Consider the following 22,161-nt stretch of genomic DNA (forward strand, 5'->3'; position numbering starts at 1 on the left):
TGACACCTGATGCTCTGGGATTTCCACGATCGTCTAGCTCACAATTATTTGCCTTACAAATAATCATGAGTCCTACCAACATCTTTTCTCTCTGTGTTCTAAAGACTCACTCTGAGAAACTAAATGCCCCGTCTCCGTCTCTGAAATGGTATCTCTCAGTTCTTGCCTCTCTCACGTGGGGAAACATCGCCTTGGCACCCATGCTTGCCATGTCCCCTCTGAGGCCTGTATGTTTCAGCAAAAGGCCTCTCATTCTTCTAAACTCAGATCCTACCTTTCCTCACATGACGACCCCCCCTCTTTCCAGGGATTAGTTGAGTGAACCTTGGACTTGCTGCTTCTAATGTCATTATTTCTGAGATTCATTAGATTAGACTCTCCGCAATGTGGAAACAGGCCATTTGGCCCAACAAGTCCACACCGACTCCCCGAAGGGTAACCCACCCAGACCCATTTCCATCTTACTAATGCACCTAACACTATGTTAGGTTATTTAGCATGGCCGATTCACCTAACCTGCACATCTTTGGTCTGTGGGAGGAAACCGGAGCACCCGGAGGTAACCCACGCAGACATGGGGCGAACGTGCAAACTCCACACAAATGGTCACCTGAGGTGAGAATTGAACCCAGGTCCTGGCACTGTGAGACAGCAGCGCTAACCACCGAGCCACCATGCTGCCCTATGAGGTGAGGTGACCAAAACCTGACATAGTATTCCAGATGTGGTCTCACCAGTGACAGTCAGTTTATCTGCTCTTCTACACTAATCCCCCTTGTAATACAGGCCAACATTCCATTTTAGGGGTGGCACGGTGGGGACCCGGGTTCGATTCCAGCCTCGAGCGTCTGTCTGTGTGGAGTTTGCATATTCTCCCCATGTCTGCGTGGGTTTCCTCTGGGTGCTGTGGTTTCCTCCCACAATTCAATGATGTGCAGGTTATGTGCAGGTTAAATTGCCCATGGTTTCCAAGGATATTCAAGCTAGGTGGATTAACCATGGGAAATGCTGGATTACAGGATTGGGTAGGGTGGTATGGGTGGTTCTGCATGGTATACTGTTTGGAGGGTCGTTGTGGGCTCAATGGGCTGAATGGCCTGCTTCCATACTGTGGGAATTCTGTGATTTGCCCTTTGTAATTATTTGCTGTACCTACCTAATAACTTTGCATGATTCACTGAGTATAGTAGTCAGGATGTCATGTTGCAGCTGTGTAGGACATTGGTGAGGTCACTTTTAGAAATACTGCATACAATTCTGCTAGTCCTTCAATTGGAAAGATGTTGTTAAACTTGAAAGGGTGCAGAAAAGATTTACAAGCATACTGCAGGGACTGGAGACTTGAGCGAGAGGGAAAGGCTGAATGGGTTAGGGCTATTTTTCCCTGGAGCGTTGGAGGCTGAGAGGTAATTTTATGGAGGTTTATAAACCATGAAGGGCATGGACAAGATAAGTAGACAAGGTCTTTTTCCTAGGGTAGGGGAGTCCAAAACTGGAGGGCATAAGTTTAAGGCAAGAGGGGAAAAATTTTAAAAGAGCCTGAGGGTTTTTCATGCAGAGGGTGGTGTGTGTATGGAATGGGCTCCCAGAGGGAGTGGTGGAGGCTGGGACAATTTCATTATTTAAAAGGCATCCAGATGGGTATATTAGGGTTTAGAAGGATATGGGCCAAATGCTGGCAAATGGGTCTAGGTCAGATTGGGACGGCATGAACAGGTTGGACTGAAGGGTCTGTTTCCGTACTGTATGACTCTATGTTCATTGTTGGCAGGAACCCCTGTATTGCCACCAAATATCTCTTCTGCTTCCACAATCCTTAATGGAACAATGGGCTGGTAGATCTGCCCATCAATTTTACGGATCTCACTCGTCAAAGCAATTAAAAGTGAAATAAATATTATTTAGGCGGGATAGACGTCTAGGTGTTTCCAGGCTGGATCTCCCTGCTAGTTCCTCTCTCCATTTCTCTCTGCTAGCTTGCTCTCTGTGGCCTACATAGTGAGTAACAAGAGGCCATTCTCTCTGTGGGGATATGACAGATTAGCCTAACGTTGAATTTAGCTGTTCCACATATTTATGATACAGTGGTACTGCCCTTATGTCTGGACCAGAATATCTGGGTTCAACTCCCACCTGCTCCAGAGCTGAGTCCTAACGTCCCTGAACAGGTTGATTATTTGATCCACACAATTCCCAAGAACGTCAGTCATTCCTGACTCTGGCCCCATCTGAGCAGAGCTAGCCCAGGCACCCTTGGTAATTACCCATCTCCTGGCCTCAGTACTGCTCCCTATCATCAACATCACTTACAGCACAGCAAGCGAGAGGATGTGGTAGTTTTGTACTGAACCTGTGAATGTAGAACTGATGAACACACGGACCACCTTAGCCTGGTCCATGGGCAGGTCAGTGGGCTCCCCTCGGAGTAAGGCATGGCGATGGTCAGTGCCAAAAATCCCAGCTTTTATCCTGTGGGCACTCATTGGCGGTGCTGCCAATCCTTCACTAGCCGTATAAATGGTGTCTCGATCTATTTGAACAATGAAAAGAAGATGGATAATTATCTGCTTCATTCACTTATTCCATCATTCCCTCTATTTATCAATGAACAACTTTTCTCATCCTCCCTCCCAGATTTTTGACAGTCTGTCTCTGCGCTGTTCTCCTGGCTGTCATTCCCATCTCCTCTCTGTCACTTTCTCTCTCTCTCTCTCTCTCTAAAAAGATTGTCTTTACACTTCAATTCTTGTTTCCATCTCTGATTGTATGTCAAACTTTAAGCATCATGTCCTCCCAATGTGTCTCATAACTGCACTCTGTCTGCACCACCCCAACTCTCACTCACTCTCTTTGCTCTTCACTAAAGTCTCCCTCAACTATGATCTGTATCCACATCCGTGCCTTAAAAGTGCTCTGTCCCCATCCTCGGAGCTGAGATCTCATGTCTCTGTTTATCTTCAGACAGGAAACGATTCAGTTTCATTTCTGAGCCAATTCTTGGGAAGGTGATCTCTGCAAACATTGGGATTTTTTCAGTTAATATGAGCAGCTAATTGCTGGATTAAGCCGCCAGGTGAATGCTTTCAATGCTGACACTTGCTGTGACCAGATTCCATGATATTGAAATAATCTATCTCCAGCCAACTCTCTCTCTCACACACAACAAAAGAAGCTCACACTGAAAATAAAAAAATGCTGGAAATTAAGGTCAGGCAGCATCCATGTGGAGAGACAGCATTTTGAGTGTAGATGACTTGAAGAGTCTGCTGTGATTGCCAGAACATTTTGTTTTCAGTACAGAATCCAGTATCTGCAGTAAACTGCACCTAAAAGAAGCTAGAAACGCACTGAACTTACTTCGACAGTCCTATAGAATCATAAAGTCACATAGCACAGAAACAGACCCTTCAGTCCAACCAGTCCATGCCGACCATAATCCCAAACTAAACTAGCTCCACCTGTCTGCACTTGGCCCAGATCCCTCCAAACATTTCTTATTCATGGACTTATCCAAATGTCTTTTAAATTGTGTAACTGTACCCACATTGACCATTTCCTCTGGAAGTTCATTCCACACAAGAAGCACTCTCTGTGTAAAAAAGGTTGCCCTTGATGTCTTTTCCCCTCTCACCTTAAAGATATCACAGAATTCCTAGTGTGGAAACAGACCATTTGGACCAACAAGTCCACTACTCTGCATTTCCTCTGACTAATGCACCTATCCTACACATCCCTGAACATTATGGGCAATTTAGCATAGCCAATCCACCCTAACCTGCAAATGTTCAGTCTGTGGAGGAAACCAAAGTACCCAGAGGAAACCCACACAGACAATCACCCAAGGTTGGAATCGAACCCAGGTCCCTGGTGCTGTGAGGCAGCAGTGCTAACCTCTGAGCCACTCTGGGCTATAATATGCCTACTGCTCTTGAAATCCCCCACCCTAGGGAAAAGACACCTGCCATTCACCTTATCTATACCCCTCATGATTTTATAAACTTCTATAAGGTCACCTCTCAACCTCTGATGCTCCAATGAAAAATTTCCCAGCCTGTTCAGCCTCTCCTTATAACTCAAACCCTCCGTTCCTGGCAACATCCTGGTGAATCTTTTCTGAACCCCTTCCAGCTTAATAACATCCTTTCTATAACAGGATGACTAGAACTGCACACTGTACTCCAGAAGAGGCCTCTCCAATGTTCTGTACAACCTCAACATAAAAGTCCCAACTCCTTTACTCAAAGGTCTGAGTAATGAATGTGAGTGTGCTAAACACCTTCTTAACCACCTGTCTACATGTGATACAAACTTCAAAACATTATATACCTGAATCCCTTGGCCTCCCTGTTCTATATCACAGTACTTTTAATTGTGTAAGTCTTGTCTTTGTTTGTTTAACCAAAAAGCAATATCTTGCATTTATCCAAATTAAACTCCTCCTGCCACTCTTCAGACCATTGACCCATATTGATCATGGAGTCATAGTGTCGTAGAGTTCTACAGCATGGAGAAAGGCCCTTTGGCCCAAACTGGTCCAATCCGATCAAAATAGGCATCCACACTAACCCCATTTCTCTGCACTTGGTCCATATCCTTCTGAACCTTTCCTATCCATGTCTTTGTCCTACGCAATCAATCTTGGAGTCACCTGCAAACATACTAACCATGCCTCCTATATTGTCATCTATGTCATTTACATAAATGACAAATAAATGTTGCATTCAAGGCAAAAAAAAATTGCAAAGAGCTGATACACTGTGAAACAACAACCTACATTTGTGTAACATCTTGAACATAGGAAAATGCTGCAGGACTCTCCCCAGTGCTGCTATCAAACAGAGGTTCACACCAAGCCCTGGGATGGGTCACTGAGACCTTGGTTGAAGAGGGTCAGGGTGAGGGTTAGGGGCATTTGAGGGAGGGAAAAATACTGAGAGAGTCTGGAAGGGATTTCCAGAGTTCAGCTGGGGGCATATATGCCAATCCAGGATTGGCAAGAGGCTTGAAGCGAAGGAGCAGAGAGGGCTGGAGGGGGGTAGACAACAAAAGGGAGGACTGAGGCCAAGGAGAGGCTTTAACAGAAGGGCATGAATTTTAAAACTGAGGATTCGACACACTGGGATCCAACGTAGATCAGCAAATCCAGGGCACCAGAAATTTTGATGTCTGTAAACTAACATACCAATCAGCTAACAATACATTCTGTACACAATCTGTATGTTAAGACAGTATTGATGGTAAAATGGTAAAAGTGTATACTGATGTGTGATTTACAGATTTGCAGATCTCCATGCAAAGAAATAAACATTAGCAGGGGTGGTCAGTGAGCCTTCTCTGTCTCTTCAGGGATCAGCTACATGTGACAAAAACCACAGAGTCATACAGCACAGAAACAGGCCCTTCAGCCCAACTCATCCATGCTGACCAGTTTTTTCAAACTTAACTAGTCCCATTTGCCAGCAATTAGCTCATAGTCCTCCAAAGATTTCCTATTCATGTCCCTGTCAAAATGTCTTTTAAATGTTATAACTGTTCTGGCCTTCACCACTTTCTCTGGCAGCTTGTTCCATACATACACCACACTTCATGTGAAAAGGTTGCCCCTCAGGCCCCTTTTAAATCTTTCCCCTCTCACCTTAAACCTATTCCCTCTAATTTTGGACTCCCCTACCCTCAACTACGTCCACCATGATTTTATAAACTTCTATAAGGTCACCCCTCAGCTTCCAATGCTCCAGGGCAAACAGCCTCAGTCTTTTCAGCCTCTCCTTATAACCAAAATCCTTCAGTCTCGGGAACATCCTTGAAAATTTTTTATGCACCTTTTCCAGTTTAACAACTTCCTTCCTATAGCAGGATGATCAACATTATGTGCAGTTGACCTAGACAATCAAACCCAATGTTCAGGAACAAAAATATTAAAGGAATGTGGATTTACTCACCGGTGTGCCCTCCAAATCAAAGTGTTAACTACCTACGTGGAGTCTTGTCAAGCTCTTTAAAGGGGGCAGTGATGTCAGTCACATTAAAATGGATTATTGCCTGTGATCACTGATCACCCCACCATGAAGCTATGACGTTTTCTCCTCCCCCTAGCCAGGGACAAAACTTTTGTCATCTTTTGTCCTGCCCTTTTGGTGTTGCCCTGTTCTGAGTTAAGCTCTCAGTTATTGTCAGGAAGTATTAGGATTTCAATGAGGTAAATTATAAGCCGTCCTTTCAGACTTTCTATACCAGCAGGAAATGTATTGTTGCTGTGTTTATGTCTGCATCTAGGTACCTGCTACAAACACTGAAGATCAACGTTCTTGGCTGGTAACTCAGGAGAAGGAACCTGTTTGATCTGTTGGCAATCCCCCCAGTGTTTGGCAGCATTAGTGCAGAATGGAGGAAGGTGCCTGGCAGTGTGCTGTAGAATGTCGATTTGTTTAGTTCTGGTGGTTACAATGGCCACATTATAAGTTTGGGCTCTTTACACATTGCTCGAGGAGAAGTCAGAGAGCAAAAAGCTTGGCCTTCAAAGTAACACAATTTATTATAGATTTATATTGAACACTGCTCAACATGGTAATCTCAGGTATCCCAGGTTCTGACTGACAAATACATATTTAATGCATTAATGTATACAGTTACATAAAATCTATTGGAAGGAGTACCTGTCTACCTTGTGTGTTCATGTCCATGTGCTCATATTTGTCTTCCATGCAATCTGACTGTGTTCTAACTCCACACACTGTGCTATTTATACCGAATGATGTGTAACATTATCACGAGGTTGCTGCAGGGTCCCAAGGCACTCATACATCAGGCCATAGCTCAGAAGAAGACCATTCTTTTTTGGGTGTGCGGACTCTGTCCTCAATCCTGTGGCCTCCTGCTGCAGATGGAGAGTATCACACACTCTGAAAGCTCACGATTTTCCCTGCTCCCTCCAGCTGACCTCCCGTTTACTATCTGGGATATTCTTTACTTGTTCCCAAGGCCTATTTGACAAAGTACCACATGACCGGCTGGTGAATGAAACTGTGGCTGTTGGAATCGGAGGGTCAGTGTTGGTAGGGATGAAAAGTTAGATTAATACAGAAAAGAGTGAGTGATGGTGCATGCTTTTTCACAAGCAGCATCTTCCAAAGGTCCATGAACAGATCACTATTCCTTTTGGTATATTTGAATGACTTGGATGTTTGGATAAAGAGTCAAATTTCAAAACATTGAGGATGATACTAATCAACTGCAACATGGCATGGATAGACAGTTGGACAATCAAGTAGCAAATGGAATTTAATTCCGAGAAGTGACGTGACATACTTTGGAAACCGGAGAGGGAATATGGAATAACAGGTACAGCTCTAAAGAGTGTGAATGCACCTAAGCGTTCATATACAGGTAATGGGGCATACTGAGAGGGTAATTAGCAAAGCCAATGGGAACTAAAGCTTCAGAAGTGGAGAACACTTTTGAGTACACAAGCAAGGAGGTTTGAGATTTAAGCCCACCTCTGGTCACCACACTTTAGGAAGGACGTGAGAGCCCTCAAGCCAGGATGGTTATCTGGAGAGCTTTTAGTTCAAGATTAGGTTGTGTCTTGGATCAGAACTCCAAATGTTATGGGCATTTTTAACCGGTAACTTCAAAGCGTGCTTTTTTACTAAAATCAATGGAAATGGCTTCAGACAAACCAGCTGAAACCATGGATATAAATTCAGCACTGTCGAAGGAGAAATTGCTTCTCTAAGAGGGTTGTGAGTCTTTTGCCTCATAGAGAACTGTCAGGGCAGAGTGCTTATGTATATTTAAGGCTGAGATAAATTCTGGATCAGTCAAGGAATCAAGGCTTATAAAGAAAGGACAGGAAGGTAGATGTGTGGATTCCTGTGAGTGTGGCGTTGATGATCCGGTGTGTGTTCTCTATTTCTGTGTTTTTAATTATTACTAAAGGTAATACAGAAATAGAGAAAACACACTGGGTCATCAACGCCACACTCACAGGAATCCGATTCACTAGAGAGGAAGAAAAGGACAACCAACTCCCATTCCTAGACGTGATGGTACAGAGAACACCAAACGGAGAATTCACCACAAAGGTATACAGGAAAGCCACACACACAGACCAAGTCCTAAACTACGAAAGCAACCACCCCAACACACACAAAAGAAGTTGCATCAAGACACTGTTCAAAAGGGCCACAACACACTGCAGCACACCAGAACTGCAAAAAGAGGAAGAAGAACACGTATACAATGTATTCACCAAAAACGGATACCCCCGCAATTTCATCAACAGATGCCTCAGGGAAAGACAACGGAACGAGGACATGCCACGACCCAAAGGACTAGCCACACTACCACACATCAAAAACATTTCTGAACTGACAGCCAGACTACTGCGACCACTAGGACTTATAACAGCACACAAACCAACAGCCACTCTCAGACAACAACTCACCAGAACGAAGGACCCGATACCCAGCATGAGCAAAACTAATGTAGTGTACAAAATCCCATGCAAGGACTGCACAAAAAACACTACATAGGACAAACAGGAAGACAGCTAACGATCCGCATCCATGAACACCAACTAGCCACGAAACGACACGACCAGCTATCCTTAGTAGCCACACACTCAGATGACGAGCAACATGAGTTCAACTGGGACAACACTACTATTATAGGACAAGCCAAACAGAGAACAGCCAGGGAATTCCTAGAGTCATGGCACTCATCCACTGATTCAATCAATAAGCACATCGACCTGGACCCAATATACCGGCCACTGCAGCGGACAGCTGGAACTGACAACTGGAAGCGGCAGATACAAATCACTATAAATGCCGGAGGAAACATCACAGAAGCACTTCACAGGAGTCTCCCAAGCACTGAGGATGTCACCTAGATAGGGGACAAAACGTCTGCAACACAAATTCCCAGCTCGGCGAACAGAACCACAACAACGAGCACCCAAGCTACAAATCTTCTCCCATGTCTTCCAAGTTCATTAGCTGCTGTTTTAGTATGTTGGTGGGTTTGTGGGCTACCATGATGCCAAGGGGTCTGAGTAGTCTGGCAGTCATTTCCGAGATGTCTTTGATGCTTGTTTGGGTTTGTTGCTGAGAAATCAACGGACTGTGTTCATTATAGAGAAAGCTATTTTGGAGCTTTACGGGTTCTGTATCTTGAATGGTGAAAAGACATAGTGAAAAACTTGGGATCAGAATCACACTCGAAGGACAGGAAAGCTGAGATTTTAAAAAGGAGGTGGCCATTGGTTTGTCTGGAGATAGAGGATGATGAAATGGATAGAGTGATGGAAAACAGAGTTTAAAATTATGTTCAAAATGGGTAATTAGAAATTAAAGAAAAAGTGAAGTAAAGATAAATAGGGAAAGAGAGAGAGAGAGAGAGACAGAGAGAAGAAAAAAAAAAGAGTGAGAGGATGAGAGAAAGGGGCAAGGGAGGGAAAAGAGAATTTCAGAAAGCACAACAGGAAAGAGAGTTTAAGCTAAGCCAATTCGAGCTGAGGAGCAGGAACCTACAGTGTCCCAGGAAGACACCACTGAGTCAGACTTGAGGGTGAAGGCAACTTGGTTTGTTCATTGAAGTCCTGCATTTGATGAGGCAGAGGTAGAAGCTATCTTCCCCTCTTTTGAGTAATTATCACAGCAGATTTATCACAGAATATAAACCGGCCAGGCCAACATTGGTCTGAATAACAGTAGAGTAAGCTCTTAGGGGAATTGCATGAGGTTCACTCTGTCTTGCCACTGATTACAAGCAGTAAAATGGGCTATTTTTGGAACTTTCACCTTTTGAGCTTTTACGACATTCACTTTGAATCATTTTGAGTCATTCCCTTATTAGCCGACCTTCGCTGATGTGAAGCTGAAGATTGGGGTTAGGTGCCACATCAGATTAGGTGACCCTTAGAAATTGCCGAACGTGTTGTTCTTTGACAATGAATGGAATCTGCTGGGCAAGAGATGAATATCTTAGATTTTGAGGAATCTCATGAGGCTGTCGTTAAGTGTGAGCCATGTGGCTCCTTGCCCAGCACAAAACCAAAATATTTGTGCCCAGGGGCCCCAGGCAATTACGTGAGCCCTGATCCAAAGTCTTGATATTTCAGCCATTTGTCTACCCATACCTGTTCTTGCACTTATTGTCACCCTCGTATCGGATTGTGACTCCCTATGCCATGACAGCTTGTCTCTCTCTGAAAATGATATCTGGTTTCCATCACTGACTTCTGGTCTTGGTTCAAGGTGGAGAGTCCAGCCGTACTTGGAAACACATTGCTTTCCTTGGTCGAAGATCTTGCTGTGGCGCTTTATTCCCACACTATTTACAAATGGGCAGGTATCCATAAATGTGGGCAAAACTTAGATTGGGAGCCTTACATCTCTGACAGGATTTGATAATGTGAGATTAGCCCATCAAATGCCAGCCTTGTGGGGTATAGGCTGCTCTGTATTAGGAGACTTTGCATTAGGCAAAATAATTTTGCGGTACATGTGGATTTTATCCAGAATCATACAGCATAAAAACAAGCCCTTCAGCCTAACTCTTTCATGCCAATCATGTTTCCTAAACTGAGTTAGTCCCATTTGCCTGCATTTGGCCCATATCCCTCTAAATTTTTCCCACTTTATGTCCCTGTAAACGTTTGCAGTATGATATTCCTACACATTAGCTTTTTCGCTTCAATTATTACCAAACAACTTCCCACTCCCTCCACAAAATATAGTCGGTTACCTGTAAACAGCGACTGGGATAGAATCTCTGAGGTCTACCTCCTCTGGGGAGTAATTATCTTCCTTTTGATTCAATTGCCTTGAGGGCCCTGAGATTGTTCATTCCTTTGAGGATATCAACATTGTTTTTTGCCCCAGAATTGGAAGGAGACCTGAATCACCAGGCGAAAGTGAGGACTGCAGATGTTGGAGGTCAGAGTCTGGATTAGAGTGGTGCTGGAAATGCACAGCAGGTCAGGCAGCATCCGAGGAGCAGGAAAATTGATGTTTCGGGCAATTCCTGATGAAGGGCTTTTGCCCGAAACGTCGATTTTCCTGCTCTTCGGATGCTGCCTGAATTGCTGTGCTTTTCCTGAATCACCAGGCCCCTGGCCATTTCGAGTGCTTTCCATTGACAAATAATCGTGGCTTTCAGAACATCCTGATTAGTGTGAGAGGAATTCTGTCAAATCCTCCACCCTCTCTGAAAACCTGGGATTTGAAAAGCTCAAGCAGCTCCATTTTAACCATTGGGTACAAACTTTTAAGATAGAAACCACTTATGGAAACCTCATGTGCTAATTCTATTTGAAAAGATCAAAGATGGCTTCCCAGTAAGAATAACCTAGAGGTACAGAGAGTGACTGGGTCCAGAGGACTAGGTGCCATTCCACAATCTCTTGTTCCAGAAAACAAAACCCTCCCAACCAACTGGGAAAGGATTGAGGTGTGGAGAGCGAGAGGAGAGAGGGAATTCTCGAAGTCCTGCTCAGGACAGAGAGGGTTGTGCTAAATTGAAATGTTGAGGGCGGGGGGAGCGATAAACAAAACCATCTGCATTAACTGCTGAAAAAAAGTAGAGAATATCTGGGCCATCTGCTGGAGGTTAAGGGAAAAACCAGTGGGATTTATTAAGGCACAAAAACCAAGTGAGGAGGATAGGATTCAGTCAGAGAGCATGCAGTCTGTAACTCTGACTGGGGCTGTGAATCCCTATAACAACATTCCTGAGAGGTCGGATGAGGTTCAACAGCAAAGACAGTCTTAGTAGAACCTGATAGAGTTTCCAAGTCCCAGTATTTCTGTCTATCTGGTAAAATTCAGATTTAATTTGATTTCAACCTGAACAAAAGATCTTCCCTCGGTCTACAATTGTCAACAATTTTTCTTTGTTTGCGTGAAGACCGATGGATATATTCTATCGCCTGTTTCCAAACTCCTGGCCCTCACGAGCTGATTTTCATTTCTGGCATTTTATTTATGACTTGACTTTTTGGGTGGTGCAACTGCATATGTATGTGTGAGGGGAATAAAGAAGGATATAGTTTTAATTCTTGGGTTAGAATTAAGGTGTAAATTGGTGTTCACTACTTGTTTTAAGAATAAGTTTTTATCAGCTTTATAGTAATAGATTATTTTGAGTTTATTAAAGAGGACAAGGTTAGATCTCATGGAATGCAGGGAGAACTAGCCATTTGGATACAGAACTGGCTCAAAGGTAGAAGACAGAGGGTGGTGGTGGAGAGTTGTTTTTCAGACTGGAGGCCTGTGACCACTGGAGTGCCACAAGGATCGGTGCTGGGTCCTCTACTTTTTGTCATTTACATAAATGATTTGGAAGCAAGCATAAGAGGTACAGGTAGTAAGTTTGCAGATGACACCAAAATTGGAGGTATAGTGGACAGCGAAGAGGGTTACCTCAGATTACAACAGGATCTTGACCAGGTGGGCCAATGGGCTGAGAAATGGCAGATGGAGTTTAATTCAGATAAATGCGAGCTGCTGCATTTTGGGAAAGCAAATCTTAGCAGGACTTATACACTTAATGTAAGGTCCTAGGGAGTGTTGCTGAACAAAGAGACCTTGGAGTGGAGGCTCATAGCTCCTTGAAAGTGGAGTCCTAGGTAGATAGGATAGTGAAGAAGGCGTTTGGTATGCTTTCCTTTATTGGTCAGAGTATTGAGTACAGGAGTTGGGAGGTCATGTTGCAGCTGTACAGGACATTGGTTAGGCCACTGTTGGAATATTGTGTGCAATTCTGGTCTCCTTCCTATCAGAAAGATGTTGTGAAATTGAAAAGGTTCAGAAAAGATTTACAAGGATGTTGCTAGGATTGGAGGATTTGAGCTATAGAGAGCGGCTGAACAGGCTGGGGCTGTTTTCCCTGGAGCGTCGGAGGCTGAGGGGTGACCTTATGGAGGTTTACAAAATTATGAGGGGCATGGATAGGGTAAATAGGCAAAGTCTTTTCCCTGGAGTCGGGGAGTCCAGAACTAGAGGACATAGGTTTAGGTTGAGAGGGGAAAGATTTAAAAGAGACCTAAGTGGCAACTCTTTCACACAGAGGGTGGTATGTGTATGGAATGAGCTGCCAGAGGAAGTGGTGGAGGCTGGTACAATTGAAACATTTAAGAGGAATTTGGATGGGTATATGAATAGGAAGGGTTTGGAGGGATATGGGCCGTGTGCTGGCAGGTGGGACTAGATTGGGTTGGGATATCTGGTCGGCAAGGACAGGTTGGACCGAAGGCTCTGTTTCCATGCTGTACATCTCTATGACTCTATGACTGGTGGATATTTATTTGAAAATAGCCATCAAAAGAGAAGCAACTGGTCATTTTGAAAGTCAAATCAACAAATTTACAACAAAGAAGTGACTGAAGGACAAGTGAGATCAGTTATTGTTGCACTCCTGTCACCAATATGTAAACAATTCATGCTGTTAAGTAAGCACTGGATGTAATGTACACAGTCTTATTATTGATAGATAATGCATTTTCAGGAGGCTGCAGACATTGTGGCTCTGATACTGTTGTTCCTGGAGTGTTGCTGTGTTTGGTTTTCGAGGTCCATTACAGAGTGTGATACCAGAATTGCGAGAAATGGAAACAATTGCTGTGTAACTGAGTGTGAAATTTATTGCTCTTATGCAAGACCCAGTGTCGGGGTTTGTGGGTGTGAGAATTGAGTGGTCATTCACTGTGTGGCTTGGGTAAATAAGGCTGTCCAGGTGTCTGCTGGCTTTTCTGAAGTTGTGCAATATTCATGTCACACAACTCACGGTGGCTCAGTGGTTTCCTCCCACTGTCCAAAGATGTGCAGGGCAGTGAACTGGCCATGCTAAATTGCCCCATAGTGTTCGGTGCACTAGTCAGAGGGAAACGGGTCTGGGTGAGTTACTCTTCGGAGGGTCGGTGTGGACTGGTTGGGGCGAAGGGTCTGTTTCCACACAGTAGGGAATCGAATCTAATCTTAAAAAGAACTCAAGGCCTTGATGTGACACCAGGATATCAAATTTACATTCTGTATCCCTTGGCTACAAACTGTGACACATAACTGACTAAACGAGAGTATTGTTCTGAGGCAGAGCATGGGGAAGGGGTGATTTAAAAGACCACTCAGCAAGGTGAGATGCTTTTGGCTTCCCTTTGCGGGGTTGAAGCTGGCAGAAGCACTCTGCTGGAGTATTGAAGGTGTTTCTGTTTCTGATAATAACTGAACGCAGCCGCGGAGGAGAGAGACGACTAAATGACCCAGGTATAGAGGGATGTTATTGCGACTTTCAACAGGACTGAGAAAGAAGGCTGAGGCAAACAGGAAATGTTCTGAGAGGGACAAAAGTGAGGACACAATATCCAATGTCAGTTAGTCTTCCACGGGCACTTTTCCTAAGGAGCTGCTGATTCACCAGGCGTGTGGTCACCCGGTGATGCCACCCCCTCAGGCTGGGACCTGGCAGCAGGATGAGGATGGTCATCCCACTGGGGACCATGTTCACCAGCAATCTCAATGTGAACACCTCTAGCATTATTCAGCCAGTCCCAGGGAAACATCTCCACACAATGTCACATGGTGCAGCAGTGCTGTGGGATGATGACAGCCCTCTCTCACTGAGGTGTGAAGACCCAGTTATAGGGACAGGAACCTCTGGCACTTTCCATTGCCAACACAAGAGCTTCTTGTCACATGACCTGTGTCAGGCATTTGGGCAATTTAGAATGGTGGTGCAATGGGACATGCCCTGAAGGGATATGACTAACATCAAACTCCAATGCTACTTTGATGAGGCCTGTGACATTCCCTCCTTGGCACCAAGTGCCACTCCCTTTTTTTTGGAGTGTTGCACAGAGATGACCCACTCCCATCACACCATCTTTCCACAAGTTCTGGATTGCTTTTTCTGGGCTCTAGCCTCATGTTAGAGTGAAAGTGAGGACTGCAGGTGCTGGAGATCAGAGCTGAAAAATGTGTTACTGGAAAAGCGCAGCAGGTCAGGCTGCATCAAAGGAGCAGGAGAATCGATTCCTGAAGAAGGGCTTATGCCCAAAACGTCGATTCTCCTGCTCCTTTGATGCTGCCTGACCTGCTGCGTTTTTCCAGCAACACATTTTTCAGCTCATGTTAGAGTGTCCAAGATAGTGCAGCTGGGCTAGATGAGCCCCATTTCATTGCAGCTAGCATATTGCAAAGGACCTTACTAGCAGCCTGCGGTTTGGCAGCGTACAGCTGGCATTCCTGATGTAGGGCTCCTGCCTGAAATGTTGATTTTACTGCTCCTCGGATGCTGCCTGAACTGCTGTGCTTTTCCAGCGCCACTAATCCAGAATCTGATCTCCAGCATCTGCAGTCCTCACTTTCGCCTTTAAGGGAGATAGCTTGTCTTTAAGAAGGGCGGCCTGGAGAGATTATGTTGAATATTCTGCACAATGCCATGGGGGACAGAGGTAGCCACTGACATGGAAAAGAAGAGGGAGGAGAAAGAAAGTGTGGAGAATCTACCTGAACACACATTACTGCTGGAGAGATTGAATACCCAATGCATTCACACCAGGTCTGGGCAGGTTGTGAATGGCAGACCATTGCTGAACAATGGGGCACATGAATTTCCAGCCTAATGTGTGGATTTCCAGATTAGATACTGAACAATGACTTGTAGAGACTGTGCGCTCAAAATGAATGGAGAACGTCCTGATCACATCCTAACCACGGGCCCTGTTAAAGTAATGGGCAATGTAGAGTAGGAGGTCAACAACTGATCAGTTTATCACAACTGGGACAGCTAATATAGTTGGTATGGGGCTCCTGCTGTCAATCACTGCTCGGTAGTAAAATAACTCTACGATAATGGTAAAGGTCCGTCACAGTCAGAGGAGATCTTCACAAAGACCAGCTGTTGCTCTTTCCCTGGACATTGCGATATGACACCTGGTACTGGAAGCAGAGGTTACGATGTAGTCTGACTTTGAACTTTTCGTTTCTTGAAGTACTTGATTTTTTTGAGTAACACCACTGCCAATATGATCATCGCAACCTAAAAATTAGGAACAAGACAAGCAGGTAAGGAACCCTCTGCTCCATCCAGCTATATACCGCAAGTAAGGAGTTAACGAGGTAACTCTGACTGCATGGTATGCTCATGACACGAAGAGTACATCAATACAGGAGAGAAGAGGTTGCAAGGAGGAGGGCAGAGTACAATGGAGAGGTGATGGACCAAATGGTCTTTCTCTATTCTGGAGACCTCTGTGACTCGGTGGGAAAGATAGGGATGGCTTGTGGGGGGAGAAAAGGAAGGTAAAAGAAGGGGAGACTACAAAGGATGATAGCAAGGTCTCAGTGTGTGGCTGAACGGAGGCTACAAAGGAGACAGAGTGGTTTAAGATTTGTCAACTAAGGAATATTCGGCTAATGAAGACTTAGAGAAACTTGAAATCACGAAGGAAATGGAATCTTTGCAAATAAGTATGGAACCCTTCACTTAAGGAACTACTAAATGGGGTGAATGTTGAAATGGACGCTTTTGCAACCAACATTATGGCAATTATAAAATTTAAATCTGAGATTGAGATTTGAGATGCAGTGCAAAATGGAGTCTGGTGAAAAGACTGACGACTTTGTGGATGTACTAAGTGCATGTGACGTGCTGGACTGTTAATCCAGAGACCTAGGTAATGTTCGGGGGACTGGGGTTTGAATCTCACCATGGCAGATCAATAAAAATTCTAGAATGAACCCAGAAGGAGAAGATACTAGGAAATGACCATACAGGCCCTCAGTGTTGAAATACACAAGAAGATTGAAGCAGTATGTCAAGTTTTACTTGTCTCTTCTTCTGGACTGTGATTGTTGTAACATAAAGTGAGGGACACAGACCTCCACCAAAAGCAGGCTGAGACACACTCCACCAATAAAATTCAGGTTCTCATGTCCCCAGTTGACGATGTTCTCCAAGCATCCTTTCATGTAAATTATTTTGTGGGCTGACGAAGCTTCCTTTGACTGAGTCTCATAACCACACATTGTGTTGACAATCTGCAGGACGAGAGAGAGAGAGAGAGATTGAGTTCATTGCTGCGCAACCAATGACCGTATCAGAGCTATGGGAGGGGGTGTGGAGCTGTGGGAAGGGGTGAAGGAATGAGGCAGGGACAGGGGTAGGTTTCTGTGATTATACAATGGATCTCAGTCCCAGAGATCAGAATCAAGAGTGTGGTGCTGGAAAAGCACAGCAGTTCAGGCAGCATCCGAGGAGCAGGAGAAATGACGTTTCAGGCAAAAGCCCACTCTCGGCTCTGGTCTCCAGCATCTGCAGTCCTCACTTTCTCTCAGTCCTGGGGAATCAATGCAAGACGTTGTACGATGTGGTGAGCTGGAGGTAACCCATGAGAGTGGAAGTGTAGGGATGGGAGTAACAGGGAGTGATGTGGAAGCTGGATGGAGATGTTGTACAGCTGTGGGAGCAAGGTGAGGGGGTGTGGGAGAGTGGGACTGGGAGGGGGTGAGGGGAGTTGCAGTCAGTGGGGTTGCAGAAATGGGGGAGGGGTGAGGGGTTGAGAGTTGGTAGGGCTGGGAGACGGTGAGGAGTGGGGGAGGGGTGGGGACGGGGGGATAGGGCTGGGTGATGGTGAGGGATGGGGTTGGGGGATGGGGCTGGGAGATGGTGAGGGGTTGGGGAGAAGGTGAGGGAGTATAGGGAGGGGGCGAAGAGATGGAGAGAGGATGAGTGCGTAATGGGTTGTGGAGGGGGTGAGGTGATGGGCTGTAGTGGGGTGAGGAGGTGTAGGACAGGCTGGGCAATTGTAGGGCTATGGGAGGGGGTGAGGGGGTAAGAGTCTGTGGGAGGGGGTGGGATGGTGTAGGACTGTGGGAGAGTGGGACAGTGTAGGGTTGTGGAGGGGGGTGAGGGGGTGAAAGACTGTAGGAGGGGGTGAGGGGCCTTGGCAAGGGATAAGATGCTGTGGCAGGGAGTGAGGGGCCTTGGCAGGGAATGAAAGGCTATGGGAGGGGGTGAGAGGCCTTGGCAGGGGATGAGGGGCTGTGGGAGGGGGTGAGGGGCCTTGGCAGAGGATGAGGGGCTGTGGGAGGGGGTGAGGGGACGTGGCAGGGGATGAGAGGCTGTGGGAGGGGGTGAGGGGCCTTGGCAGGGGATGGGAGGCTGTGAGAGGGGGTGAGGGGCCTTGGCAGGGGATATGGGGCTGTGGGATGGGGTGAGGGGCCTTGGCAGGGGATGAAAGGCTATGGGAGGTGGTGAGGGGCCTTGGCAGGGGATGAGGGGCTGTGGGAGGGAGTGAGGGGCCTTCGCAGGGAATGAGAGGCTGTGGGGAGGGGTGCGGGGCCTTGGCAGGGGTGAGAGGCAGTGGGAGGGGGTGAGGGGCCTTGGCAGGGGGTGAGGGGCTGTGGGAGGGGGTGAGGGGCCTTGGCAGGGAATGAGAGGCTGTGGGGAGGGGAAAGGGACCTTGGCAGGGGATGAGGGCTGTGGGAGGGGTGAGGGGCCTTGGCAGGGGATGACGGGCTGTGGGAGGGGGTGAGGTGCCTTGGCAGGGGATGAGGAGCTGTGGGAGGGGGTGAGGTGCCTTGGCAGATGATGAAAGGATATGGGGAGGGGTGCGGGGACTTGGCAGGGGATGAGGGGCTTTGGGATGGGGTGAGGGGACTTGGCAGGAAATGAGGGGCTGTGGGAGGGGGTGAGGGGCCTTGGCAGGGGATGAAAGGCTATGGGAGGGAGGGAGGGGACTTGGCAGGGGATGAGGGGATGTCGGAGGGGGTGAGGGGCCTTGGCAGAGGATGAGGGCTGTGGGGAGGGGTGAGGGGCCTTGGGAGGGGATGAGAGGCTGTGGGAGGGAGTGTGGGGACTTGACAGGGAATGAGGGGTTGTGGGAGGGTGTGAGGGGCCTTGGCAGGGGATGAGAGGCTATGGGATGGGTTGAGGTGCCTTGGCAGGGGATGAGGGGCTGTGGGAGGGAGTGAGGGGACTTGACAGGGAATGAGGGGTTGTGGGAGGGTGTGAGGGGCCTTGGCAGGGGATGAGGGGCTGTGGGAGGGGGTGAGGGGCCTTGGCAGGGGATGAGGGGCTGTGGGGAGGGTTGAGGGGCCTTGGCAGGGGATGAGAGGCTGTGGGAGGGGGTGAGGGGCCTTGGCAGGGGATGAGGGGCTGTGGGAGGGGATGAGGGGCCTTGGCAGAGGATGAGGGGCTGTGGGAGGGGGTGAGGGGCTGTGGCAGGGGATGAGAGGCTATGGGAAGGGGTGTGGCCTCGGCAGAGGATGAGGGGCTATGGTGAGGGGTGAGGGGTCTTGGCAGGGGATGAGAGGCTTGGGAGGGGGTGAGGGGCCTTGGCAGGGGATGAGGGGCTGTAGGAGGGGGTGAGGGGCCTTGCAGGGGATGAGGGGCTGTGGGAGGGGGTGAGGGGCCTTGGCAGAGAATGAGAGGCTGTGGGAGGGGTGATGGGCCTTGGCAGGGAATGAGAGGCTTGGGAGGGGGTGAAGGGACTTGGCAGGGGCTAAGGGGCTGTGGGAGAGGGTGAGGGGATGAGTGGGTGTAGGGGTGTGGGAGGACGTGAGGGAGTGAGGAGCATAGGACTGTCAGAGGTGGTGTAGGGCTTTGTGAGGTGTGTATGTTCAGCAAAATTAGAAAATCTTGCTTTTCCTAGGCTTCCCAGCATAGCCCCTGGCTGCTGGTACCTGGCCCTGGTGTGGGGCTAATTTAACAGGTCCGTTGGTGATTACATTGGGAAGATTCAAAGGCAGCTGCTGAAAATGTGTTGCTGGAAAAGCGCAGCAGGTCAGGCAGCATCCAGGGAACAGGAGAATCGACGTTTCGGGCATAAGCCCTTCTTCAGGAACCCGGGCTTATGCCCGAAACGTCGATTCTCCTGTTCCCTGGATGCTGCCTGACCTGCTGCGCTTTTCCAGCAACACATTTTCAGCTCTGATCTCCAGCATCTGCAGACCTCACTTTCTCCTCAAAGATTCAAAGGCACCCAGTCCTAGTTCCATTGCTCACTCAGAGCCTGTGACCTTCAGCTTGTGATCCCACTATGGGTTACGGCCCACACTTTGTGGGGGGGGGGTGGGGGGGATGGGGGTCTCACAAGAAACGGTTTCACATCAGGAAGCATGGAGCTACCTGTAATGTTTATCATCCAACAATCATTGAGAAAAAGGCTAAATCAGCTGCAAGACCTCCCACACTGCAACTGCTCAGACGAGTACTTTATTGGGTGGAAAGGTAACTTCAGACTGTGATCCCAACGCTGTGAAATGTCAGCCAGGGACAGATGTCGGTCGCTCGGTCCATCCTGCCTGCCGCAGCTATGACGGATTGAATACCCCAATGCTATTTACCTCTCCCAGCCCCATAAACCTGCACACCACTGTCATCAGGAATCTATTAAACCTTAAACATGCTCAAACACTGAGCTTTTGCAATTCTCAGTGGTAGAGAATTCCAAAGGTTCACAGTAAAAATAACTTCCCTCTTCTCAGATAAAAGTGGCATCCATCCTCCTCCTCATGTTTACATTAAAGTCCCCTTATTCTAGGCTCCCTGACCAGGGGAAACATCAAACCTGCATCTACGCTTGACGTATTTGATATCTTTCAATGATATCCTCTCTCATTCTTCAGAATACAGGCCCAGTTTGCCCAATCTCTCTTCACGGACAGTCCCATCATCCCGGGAACAAGCCTGGGGAACCTTTGCTGCCTCTATGGCAATAATATCCATCCTGAGGTAAACAGACCAAACCTTCACACAATACTCGAGGTCGAAGCAAACTCCTATACAATTGAGGAGAAAGTGAGGACTGCAGATGCTGGAGATCAGAGCTGAAAATGTGTTGCTGGAAAAGCGCAGCAGGTCAGGCAGCATCCAGGGAACAGGAGAATCGACGTTTCGGGCATAAGCCCTTCTTCAGGAAACAAGCAAGTTATTAATTTTCCTTTTTCCCTTTGGGTATGGTGGAGAGTGGTTTCAAGAGTGAGGTGCACAGCCTTACTGGCCTGAGGTTTCTTTGTGGGGCTACGAGGAGAATACCTGGGCTCTTAGGTTACTGCATCCGTTGCTCCCGATGCAGTCTGCTCTAAACTGGAGAGACAGGATGTCTACTTGCAGAGCGCTTCAGAGAACATCTCTGGGACACCCACACCAACCAACCCCACCTCCTCGTGGCCTAACACTTCAACTCCCCCTCCCACTCTGCCGAGGACATTTAGGTCCTGGGCCTCCTCCACCTCCACTCCCTCACCACCCAATGCCTGGAGGAAGAACGCCTCATCTTCCACCTCAGGACCCTCCAACCCTATGGCATCAATGTGGATTTCACCAATTTCCTCATTTCCTTCACTTTATCCCAATTCTAATCTTCCAGCTCAGCACCATCCCATGACCTATCCCATCTGTCCATTTTCCTTCCTACCTATCCACTCCACCCTCCTCTCCCACCTATCACCATTACTCCCGACTCTATCCACCTATCGCACTCTCAGCTACCTTCCCCACAGCCCTACCCCCCCCCCCCCCTCCCATTTATCTCTCCGACCCGGAGGCTCCCAGCCTCATTCCTGATGAAGGGCTTTTGCCTGAAACGTCGACTCTCCTGCTCCTCAGATGCTGCCTGACCTGCTGTCCTTTTCCAGCACCACACTTTTGACTCTAATCACCAGCATCTGCAGTCCTCACTTTCGCCCATTTTAAAATCATTGTCAAATCTCTCTAGTTCTTGATGCCTGCAGCTTTCGGCTCGCTTGGAGATTAGCACTGTTTTACTGGGCAGATGTCAGGGTGAAAATAGCAGTCAGGTCCCTGGCAGGTCATTAGGTGTGAGCAAGATCACAGAGTCCTTACTGCTGACAATTCTCAATTAATCACCACATGAGCAGGGGCACGCGTGTCTTTTTACTCTCCTCCATGTACATTTTACACGAGCTAACCTGAGTGAGAGAAATGTATTGCCTGAACCACACAGACCCCCAGTAATGAAAAACAGACCAAAGAACTGCAGGTCCTGGAAGTCAGAAATGAACAGAAATTGCTAGAAAAACTCAAGAGAAAACTGAGTTAACATTTCGGGTTCAGCAACCCTTCTTCAGAAGTTAATAATAAACCCCGCCCCCCAAAAAAAGCTGCTTTTCTGTGAACAGAGCTTTGTTGAACTGA

The 22,161-nt window shown here is 47.2% G+C and overlaps 2 protein-coding genes across 3 annotated transcripts in view; both read right to left on the reverse strand.

Annotated features, from left to right (window-relative positions):
- Positions 1–2,497, reverse strand: part of nwd1 (NACHT and WD repeat domain containing 1) — a 55,843-nt gene extending 53,346 nt beyond the window's left edge. Inside the window, exon 1 of the mRNA XM_087996913.1 lies at positions 2,351–2,497. Coding sequence (XP_087853039.1) covers positions 2,351–2,483 — 133 coding nt within the window. The 5' untranslated portion in view covers positions 2,484–2,497. The remainder of the gene's footprint in view (positions 1–2,350) is intronic.
- A 12,611-nt stretch (positions 2,498–15,108) lies between these two features.
- LOC122559459 (tetraspanin-33) overlaps positions 15,109–22,161 on the reverse strand; it is a 45,510-nt gene continuing 38,457 nt past the window's right edge. For both annotated transcript variants that reach the window (XM_087996914.1, XM_087996915.1), the window contains exons 7-8: positions 16,881–17,039; positions 15,109–16,038 (exon numbers count right to left, since the gene is read on the reverse strand). In XM_087996914.1, the coding sequence (XP_087853040.1) occupies positions 15,952–16,038; positions 16,881–17,039 (246 nt within the window). In that variant the 3' untranslated portion in view covers positions 15,109–15,951. The remainder of the gene's footprint in view (positions 16,039–16,880; positions 17,040–22,161) is intronic.

The sequence above is a fragment of the Chiloscyllium plagiosum genome, unplaced genomic scaffold, assembly GCF_037043375.1.
Source record: "Chiloscyllium plagiosum isolate Xiang-an unplaced genomic scaffold, Cpla_swu_hap1 HiC_scaffold_19, whole genome shotgun sequence".
Lineage (NCBI taxonomy): Eukaryota > Metazoa > Chordata > Chondrichthyes > Orectolobiformes > Hemiscylliidae > Chiloscyllium > Chiloscyllium plagiosum.